The 10,271-nt window shown below is 51.2% G+C and overlaps 1 protein-coding gene across 1 annotated transcript; it reads left to right on the top strand.

Moving 5' to 3' along the window:
* Window positions 1-5,797: 5,797 nt before the first annotated feature.
* BPS2 (BPS1-like protein) lies at window positions 5,798-8,331 on the top strand. The gene is made up of 2 exons (XM_048674512.2): window positions 5,798-5,956; window positions 6,562-8,331. Exon 2 carries the CDS (start codon window positions 6,566-6,568, stop codon window positions 7,925-7,927), a length of 1,362 nt encoding a protein of 453 aa, XP_048530469.1. The 5' UTR covers window positions 5,798-5,956; window positions 6,562-6,565; the 3' UTR covers window positions 7,928-8,331.
* Window positions 8,332-10,271: the final 1,940 nt, after the last annotated feature.

Below are 10,271 nucleotides of genomic sequence, written 5' to 3'. Positions count from 1 at the left end.
TCAATGTAATGTAGGCATGTATTCCGAATATAGTCATACGTGCTTATGCAAAAGAACTTGCATGACATCTTTTGTCCTACCCTCCCGTGGCAGCGGGGTCCTAATGGAAACTAAGGGATATTAAGGCCTCTTTAATAGAGAACCGGAACAAAGCATTAGCACATAGTGAATACATGAACTCCTCAAATTACGGTCATCACCGGTAAGTATCCCGATTATTGTCACTTCGGGGTTAACGGATCATAACACATAATAGGTGACTATAGACTTGCAAGATAGGATCTAGAACTCTCATATATTGATGAAAACATAATAGGTTCAGATCTGAAATCATGGCACTCGGGCCCTAGTGACAAGCATTAAGCATAACAAAGTCATAGCAACATCAATCTCAGAACATAATGGATACTAGGGATCAAACCCTAACAAAATTAACTCGATTACATGGTGAATCTCATCCAACCCATCACCGTCCAGCAAGCCTACGATGGAATTACTCACGCACGACAGTGAGCATCATGAAATTGGTGATGGAGGATGGTTGGTGATGACGACAGCGACGAATCCCCCTCTCCAGAGCCCCGAACGGACTTCAGACCAGCCCTCCCGAGAGGTTTTAGGGCTTGGCGGCGGCTCCGTATCGTAAAACGCGATGATTTTTTCTCCTCTATTTTTTTCTCCCCGAAAGCAGTTATATAGAGTTGGAGTCGGGGGGTCTCCAGGGGGCCCATGAGGTAGGGGCGCGCCCTTGGGGGGGCACCCTCGTGAGAAGGGTGTGGGCCCCCTGGTCTTCATCTTTGGCGAGGATTTTTTATTATTTATTGTAAGATATTCCGTGGAGTTTCAGGTCATTCCGAAAACTTTTGTTTTCTGCACATAAAACAACATCATGGCAATTCTGCTGAAAAAAGCGTCAGTCCGGGTTAGTTCCATTCAAATAATACAAGTTAGATTCCAAAACAAGGGCAAAAGTGTTTGGAAAAGTAGATACGACAGAGACGTATCAGGCAGCGCAACGGCAGTGCAAGAGCGGCGGCAGCAGCAAGCAGTGCAACCACGCAGGGAGCAAAGCAGCGAGCAGCCACAGTGGTTGGTGAGCAACCGCGGCGAGGACGCGTGCGGGCGCGCGCGCACAGCTGTGGTAGCAACAGCTTCAGGAGCAGCAGCAGTACACACGTACGTACGTACGCATACACGCGAGCTCGGACGAGCTCGGGGATGAAGGCTACCGCAATGAATCGAAGGGGCAAGCATGGGGGAATGGAGGAGGGGCTCACATAGAGCTCGTGGGTGCAGTCGACGAAGGCCGGGGTGGACCGGAGCCGTGGCAAAAGTCATCGGACGCCGGCGATGTATCGATGAAGATGTGCCCGATGCCGAGCGTACTGGGCATCCTAGCTCGAGCCCTTCGGCGAGGGCGAAGGAGACGGCGATGGCGGAGCTCCTCGACGTCTTCTCAGGCGCTGGGGTGGACGGTGGCCGCGGTGACGACGACGACCATGCCGACCACGACCCGAGCGAGCTCTAAATCTGAACAGAGAGGCACGAGGAGGGTGAACTGGACGGCTAGGGTTTGTCCACTCGGTCGGGGAGGTCCTTATGCATCTCCAAGGGGCTCCGGATGGTCGACACGGCGACATCCGTGGTGTGGACGGCCGTGTGCACGGCCACGCCATGACGCTGCCTCCTCCTGTACAGCAGGAAGAAGGAGAAGGCCATGGTGGGCTTGGGCCGAATGCACTGTAGCTACATAGAGCCCACCCATGCAGTAGCTTATTAGGCCTTTTCCCTTTTATATTTACTGTTTTATATTTTGCTCACTATTTTGTATTTCGCTTTCGATCCAAATAAAATTTTGTTACATAGGAAACTTGTCTCATAAATACTTTGCAATATCGTGGAACTATCCATGGAGTCTTAGATAATTTCTGAAAGGCTTTATTTTTCAGTTTGAATTTAAATGAACCACTAAGTGTTGTTTGCTCAATTCAAAAATAGATAAGGGCAATTTTGAAGTTTCAAATGACGCTGGTCCCAACATGAATATTGATCAGGGGAATATATACTAATATTCGAACATTTTAGTTTTTTATATTTGAAAACTTTTATTGTTTGACTTTGTTTTAGATTTGAAATTTCAACCGGTTTCGAACCAGCGCGAGTTTAAGAATAGTAATCATGGTGACATGGCACCATTAGAAGGGGATTACTGTAGCTTAATTATCCGAGCGTCACACATGATGTCTTACCGAGTGGGCCCAGAGATACCTCTCCGTCATACGGAGTGAAAAATCCCAGTCTCGATTCGTGCCAACCCAACAGATACTTTCGGAGATACCCGTAGTGCACCTTTATAGTCACCCAGTTACGTTGTGACGTTTGGCACACCCAAAGCATTTCTACGATATCCGGGAGTTGCACAATCTCATGGTCTAAGGAAAAAATACTTGACATTAGAAAAGCTTTAGCAGACGAACTACACGATCTTGTGCTATGCTTAGGATTGGGTCTTGTCCATCACATCATTCTCCTAATGATGTGATCCCGTTATCAATGACATCCAATGTCCATGGTCAGGAAACCGTAACCATCTATTGATCAACGAGCTAGTCAACTAGAGGCTCATTAGAGACATGTTGTGGTCTATGTATTCACACATGTATTACGATTTCCGGATAACACAATTATAGCATGAACAATAGACAATTATCATGAATAAGGAAATATAATAATAACCATTTTATTATTGCATCTAGGGCATATTTCCAACAGCCCCAGGGTTGCGGCGACGACGAGAAGCCGGCCGGCGAACCGACGCTCTGCTGGCTCCAGGGCGCGTACTGGCCGTGGCCGCCGGGCGGGTTCATCATCCCCACGCGAGCCGCCTCTTTTTTGGCCGACCGCTCCGCCTGTTCCGCCACCGCCGCAACCGCGAGCCGCGCCGCGCTGTCCCGGGCCTTCTTGGCGTTGGCCCTGTTCCGCCGGTTGGTGGTGACAGCCTCCCGACACTGAACTTCAGCCCTCCAGTCGGCGTTGGACATGCCCGGGGGCTTGGACGGCGGCGCCATCGGCTTCCTCTGCTTTGGCTGGGCTACGGCGGTGGTCGCAGCCGTCGCGGCGCGGGGGATCACGTATTTCTTCAGCGGCATGGCGGCCGGCTGGGAGGGGAGGAGGAGGAAGATTGGCGGGAGGAGTGGAGAGAATGAGAGGGAAGCTGGGGGAAAGCGGGAAGATTCGGCGGGAAAAGGCCCTCCTCTCGCCGACGGAGCGGCTCCACGCCCCTTTTCACTTGTGCCGGCACCCCCCAGCGTGCCGGGTTCGGCTCGGGTGCGCCAGCTATTATTTCGGCCCAACCCGGCGAAAAACTGACTCCTGGGGCGCGACTAGGCCGATTTTCGCCCGCCGGCGCTAAAAATTCGTCTGGGGAGGGCCTGGTAGGGGCGCGACTGGAGATGCTCTAACTGACAGCGACTTCAAGGAAAAAACCAATCGTTTTTACTTATGAAAGGCATAGTGGGTAATTTATTGTAATTTCAGGGGCAATTTTCGTGATGTACGGACATAAGTATTAGCCCTTTATTATTAGATACAGACATAGATTATTATTACTATAATATACTTTTAGGTATAGATATGTGCACTTATTTGAGAACGGAGGTAGTGCAGTTGAATGGCGGGTGTCCAACCACGTGTCCATGAACCGGGTGCACTTATTTGAGAACGGAGATTGTATTTATTTGTACGCATGAGAAACATTTTGTTTATACACATTTATCATTTTTAAAATGTTTTAGAAGTGTTTTTTGTAATATATTTATTTGGAAGAACTAGTAAAAAGAAAGCGGAAAACAAAAAAAAAGAAAAATTGAGAAAAAAGGTTGTGGCCTTTCGCATCCGCAGATCGATTTGGTGTCGTGTTGGATGACAAAGTGCTTTTGAACAGGTTGGTCTGGAAGTTTGCAGATGATTTGGAGGTAATAACACCCCAGGTATCCTAACTTGCACCCAATGTGATGATTCAGTCCCAAAGTTGCAAAACTTGATTCCACCATACCCCAACCTGCACCTCATGTGATGATTTAGTCCCAGGCCAATCACAACTCGACAATTGGCTACCAAGTGGTTGGACCGGTCAGCATGCACAGTTTTGCACAAAACCCCCTGTCGTTTCCCTGAATCAACACGCACTTGTACCCATAAACTAGGCCCGTACTCCCGATTCACATTCTTCTCTCTATCGTCACTCAGTCCATGTTCGTGTGCGTGTGCACGGCATGGCAGGCAAGCGGCGATCGTATATACATAAACAACAACGGACGACGAGAGTACAGTACAGAGTAGCACTACGTAGAGGGAAGCTGACTCGGGGAGGTCCGAAAGGGCGCTTTTTTGCTTGGCATCTGCTGGGTGCTGAGTGCTGACCTGATTGGGCAATCTGAACTCCTCATGGGTGATGGCCACAACACAATTACTCCCATCCAACGACCAAGCGTACGTACGTACGTACTGGCCACTGGGCATGATGAATTGATGATCGTTGATGGGAAGGCCGAGTCGGAGACATAGATGGATGCATGTGCCGTGCGGGGAAGAAGAGTGGTACGGTACCGTGTACTCATACGTCCTACTACCTGGGACGAGCGAAGACGGACGTACGCGTTTTCTTCCTGGGAGTTGCCTTGTATGGCCGTCCGCCGGAGCGAAGATGAGACGCCGGTGAATGTTAGATCACGCGCCACGTGTACGTGAATGAATCCGTAAACTCACCATGATCAATTATACTCTACCTCAGAATATCTCGCTACTTAGAGCATCTCCAACAGGCGCCCAAAACACGCCTCAAACGCCTGAACGGGCCCTGGAGCTCAGCTTACGCCCGGGCACGGCACATGCATCCATCTATGTCTCCGACTCGGCCTTCCCATCAACGATCATCAATTCATCATGCCCAGTGGCCAGTACGTACGTACGCTTGGTCGTTGGATGGGAGTAATTGTGTTGTGGCCATCACCCATGAGGAGTTCAGATTGCCCAACCAGGTCAGCACTCAGCACCCAGCAGATGCCAAGCAAAAAGGCGCCCTTTCGGACCTCCCCGAGTCAGCTTCCCTCTACGTAGTGCTACTCTGTACCGTACTCTCGTCGTCCGTCGTCGTTTATGTATATACGATCGCCGCTTGCCTGTCGTGCCGTGCACACGCACACGCACACGAACATGGACTGAGTGACGATAGAGAGAAGAATGCGAATCGGGAGTACGGGCCTAGTTTATGGGTACAAGTGCATGTTGATTCAGGGAAACGGCAGGGGGTTTTGTGCAAAACTGTGCATACTGACCGGTCCAGCCAATTGGCAAGCTGTGATTGGCCTGGGACTAAATCATCACATGAGGTGCAAGTTGGGGTATGGTGGAGTCAAGTTTTGCAACTTTAGGACTGAATCATCACATTGGGTGCAAGTTAGGGTACCTGGGATGCTATTACCTCGATGATTTGAGAGTCTACGTTGAAGATGTCCATAGAAGAATATAAGTCTAGCAGAGTTCAGAATACTCAGGGAAGACACGTCACACGGGCATAAAAATGGCATAGATTGACACACAAAATCGTCCTGCAAACGCAATGGATGGCGATTGGCCGCAGCTGGAGCGCACGCCAGGTAAAATCCCACCCAACTTTTGTGGAAAAGGAAAATCGGAGCCCAACGGCAACAGGTCGGTCGCGCCCACGCGACCCACACCCACACCCACCCAAGCCCTAGCCCTGGCCCTAACGGCGTACTGCGCGTCTCGAACTTTCTGCCTCGCCCATTTTCTAACCTATCCCCTCGCTGGGTGCCACCACTCTCGCACCTAACGGCAGAAAACAGAGCACAAAACTTCCCCCACCAGACGCCGCGAACTTCCCCCCAAATCCCCAACCCAAGCTCGAATCGGCTCCGACGCGCATCGAATCGAGGTAAGGCACAGCACGATTCGTTTACCAATCTCCATTTCCTGCTTGTTTGGTTTCGTGGGGAATCGCTATTTGTGCCCAAATTTTAGGGGAAAGCTTCAGCGAATCTGAGGTCAATCAGGCCGGCTGTAGGTTCTAAACGTGCAGCATCTCCCTCTAGCTTCGTGGATCTCGCGATTCCCGTCTTGTTACTTAGCCATTCATGATATCTCACAGGGTTCCCTGATTTTGATATCCTAGCTTGTTTCTTTAGGGTGCGGGCGCCATAGTATGACTCATGAGGGCTTCTGTAGTAGTAATATGTTCTTCGTGTGTCGGGGTTACTGCTGTTGGTGAGGTCCAGTGAGCCGAGAAAAGTGCCGCTAGGGTTTGTAGCTGTGACACAAGCTTATCTGTGAAGTCAATCACGAAAAGAGATTCTAAAACGATTCTACGAATCCTGGGCTGTTTGCACGCTGCCAAGTGACTAGTACTGACAGACTCCATATGCATCGCTTGGTTATCAAACCAGCACGTTTCCTAATTATTATGTATTGTTTCGATGCCTATGTTCTTACTGTTTGTGATGTAGTGTGCTAATTGAAGGTTATGTGTTGATTGTGGTGCAGTGAGATGAGCCGCCCGGACGACGGACATAGGTCTTTCTTCCCTGTGGGAAACCCCTTCCGGGTCATCCTCCCAGGGGGACCTCACCTGCCTCGGAAGCTCCAGGCGCTGCTCAAGTCATACGAGGATGCCCTGGCCTTGAGCTTGAGGAAGCTAAAGCCGGAGAATCCCTTGGAGGTCCTCACCTTGTCCTGGATGAGGCTTGCCGTGGATTGCTTGTCAGAGCTGCATGCCAACATAGGCACCCTGATAACCGAGCTCGAGCTGCCTGTCTCGGATTGGGATGAGAAGTGGGTGGACATTTACTTGAACAGCAGCGTTAAGCTGCTGGACATCTGCATCGTGCTGAGCTCGGAGCTCGCTCGGTTGGATCAAGGGCAGTTGCTTGTCAAGTATGTCCTGCATGTGTTGGACACCAAAAGCGGTGTGCTGTCATTGGAGCAGCTCAAGCGAGCTGAGGTATCACTTAAGGAGTGGATGGACAAGGTGGACACAGCGCGCCCAAGACTCGACAGCTGCTCAACGGCCTTGCAGGAACTTGCTGGGAGCCTTTGTCTGATGAAGGTCAAGAATTCTGCTAAGGGGAAGGTCCTCATGAGAGCTTTGTATGGAATAGAGTCTGTGACAGTCTTTACCTGCAGCGTCTTTGTGGCTGCACTGTCAGGCAGTCCCAATCCATTGGTGGAGTTGCATGTCCCTCAGAAATTTGGTTGGGCACAGGCCTTCAATGAGCTTCATGCTACCATCAGTGGGGAAGTCAAAAGGCAATTATCCAGGGGAAGTGTTTCAGCTGTAAAAGAGCTGGAAGAAGTCGAAGCATGTGCCAGGAAACTGCATGCGTTGACTAGGACTGCTCAGCTTGAAGAAGAAAATGACAACCTGGCTTGTGCTGTGAGCCTTTCAAAGCAAATGGTGATGCCGGACATCACTGAACAGAAAGAAAAACCCGAGTGTAATCTTAAGTCGGCTGATGACAGTAGCCAGGAATGTGAAGTGATCATGACAGAGATTGGTACTGAAGAAGGAACACAAGAAGCTGAAATTATGCAGGATACCCACTGTGAGAATAAGCTGAGCACGCTTGAGAGTATCAGTGAAGATGACAAGATGATAAGTGGGGCAAATGGCTTCATCGACGAGAATATGACCATCGTTCCTGAGAGAACCAGCATCTCGGAAGGTAGAGAAGAGCTGCTGGACTGTATCTCCAGCATGTCAAAAAGCGCCGAGGGGCTTCGGCTCGGGTTGGATTCGTTGTCCAAACGAGTCGGGGACTTCTTCCAGATCGTGCTTACAGGACGTGACGCGTTGCTCTGCAACCTAAGGATGTCAGATGCAGCAAGCAAGGTCACCGAGGTTAGGTCTTGATTCACTACGTTTCAGCTGTGTATGTTCTCTGTTGGTGTAACATGTGTATAGACGGCTGAGCAACGCATGCTTGTACACCGCTCTTCTGACCTGTGGCGGTCCCTGCTCAGCCTCACCGGAACTAAGCTAGGGCACCACATTTCAGCGGCGATGTGCATAATCTTGGGCTGCCGGTTGTGTTGTGTGGGGTTGTATGTGTCGTAGGTTTGATAGTCCTTGTGTTCTTCGTTTTTTTGACGAGTAGAAGTAGTAGACAAATACCGAGTCATATTAGTGTACAGTATCAGTGGAATGTACAATGCCGAGAGGACAGTAACTGTTTCATATGTATGCCGAAGTGTGTTGCCAGCAATGTTAGAGATGACAGATGTACCTTAAAGGGCAAAGCAGAAGTCTTTGAGGTATCTTGCGTTTTTTTTTTTGAATGTTGGTAGTTGCTCTACCAAATTCATTGATCAGAAGGGAACACAGTACAGCAGGTGCCGAAGGGCAAAAGCATCAAAAAAAGAGGATGCCAGAAAAGGAAGAAAATACAGTTATATCATGCCCTCAGCCTGGGTCGAAAGGAATCCCAGCGCCTGCCATGTTCCACAAGATGATTTCATCCTTTAGCCGTTGCACGAACGTGCGCCTGTCCATCCATTTGTCCTGAAAAATGCGTCTGTTGCGCTCGCCCCACAGTTCCCAGGAGGCAAGATGCAACAGCGACAGGGCGCCCTTCCTCTTGGTGGGTGTAGCCTGCGTCCAACACACTGTCATCCAATCCTTGATGTTGCTAGTGTCCGTCCAGCTAGAAGGTTTTAGCGAAGGCAGATTTGCCAATCCAGCGAGGCGATCCCAGCACTCCCGCGACCACGGGCACTCAACAAGCAGGTGAAAGGCCGTCTCGAGATTGCGTTCACAAAGCGGACAAAAGCAGCTGTTTTCCCAGCCCCGTCGAAGGAGTAGGTCGGCCGTCAGGATGCGCCCAAGTACAGCAGTCCATAGGAAGAAGCGGCACTTGCCAGGAGCCCACACAGCCCACAGTAGTCTGACCGCTTCCGGCTGCACCGATCCCGTGAACTGCAAAAGATAGGCTGATCTAGCAGAGTATTCTTGGCTTTGGTTGAATCGCCAAACGATCTTATCAGGCGTGCCATCGACCAGCAGTACAGAGTCCAGAAGGGAAGCAAGCCGCGTAAGCTCATCCCCCATCCCATCCGTGAGGCCGTGCGCGAGGTCGAGGAGCCATCTGTCGTTATGCATCGCCTCCCTAACCGAACGAAACTTCCGAAGGGATATTCTGAACAGATTTGGCGCAATTGTCTTAGGACAGGCGCCCTGTAGCCAGCGATCATGCCAAAAACTTGCCAGCCTGCCGTCATTTACAGTGATTTCAGTGGCCATGGAGAACAAAGCCCGATCGGAGCTGTCACATGGTAGCGGGGAGCCGACCCAAGGCCTTTGCGGATCCTGCCAAGACATCCAGAGCCAACGGAGGCGCAACGCACGGCCAAATTTTTCGAGGTCAAAAACCCCTAGCCCTCCCAATTGTTTCGGCCCCGCCAATAGCTTCCAACTCACTCTGCATTTCCCTCCACTGCATGATGCCTCGCCACTCCAAAGCCTTGCGTTTCATATGATTAAAATTGTGTATTGTTAGGTCAACTCTATCGCGTGACCTCATCTTGTTCGGATGCGTCCGTTTGAAGTAAAACGGACGAATAACGCGGCCCAACGCACGGCCTCAAACGGACAAATGTCCGGATTTCGTCCGTTTTGACTCATCTCTGGTCCAAACTTGCGCTCGGTTTGGAGTGAAACGGACGCGCGCGGACGGCCTGGACGCACGCTCTTGTCCCTCCGTGGCCCGCCTGTCGGGGACACTAGCAGTCCCTCCGCTCCCAACGCTTTCACCCTCTCTCTCCCGCCCCGCCCCGTCGTCGGCGCCGCTGCTATTCTCCGGCCGCCTCCTCACCGCGCAGCCTCCGGCCGTCCCTACCAAATCACGTCTCGACATGGTCGCCACCACGCCCGCGCTTTTGCCGTAGTTTTGGCCGTCAATCGGAGAAGGTTTGGCCGTCGCCGTCTTTGCCGGTGGCAGAGGGGACACGACCGCCGGCGACGTACCACGGCGGCCTCAGCAGCTTCCGACGAGAGCTCCAGAGCGGCCAGTAGCCGGCCGGCAACCAACCCTGCTGCGTCGAGGTGATCATCGCGGCCTCTTCGTCACCACGACCGCAAAGTGTTCGATATTTTGCCCACAAAGGTATGGACAGTGGAGACGAGTTTTTCTTCCATCACTTCCTTTGTTCATCGGACGATTCGTCGTCGGATGATGAAGATCTTGTGGTGGCTGCACTGG

This window comes from Triticum urartu, chromosome 1A (assembly GCF_056163025.1).
Source record: "Triticum urartu cultivar PI428250 chromosome 1A, HENAU_Tu73, whole genome shotgun sequence".
NCBI classification, from domain to species: Eukaryota; Viridiplantae; Streptophyta; class Magnoliopsida; order Poales; family Poaceae; genus Triticum; species Triticum urartu.
Note: the sequence above shows the minus strand (reverse complement) of the source record. Positions and strands in the feature narration are given on the sequence as shown.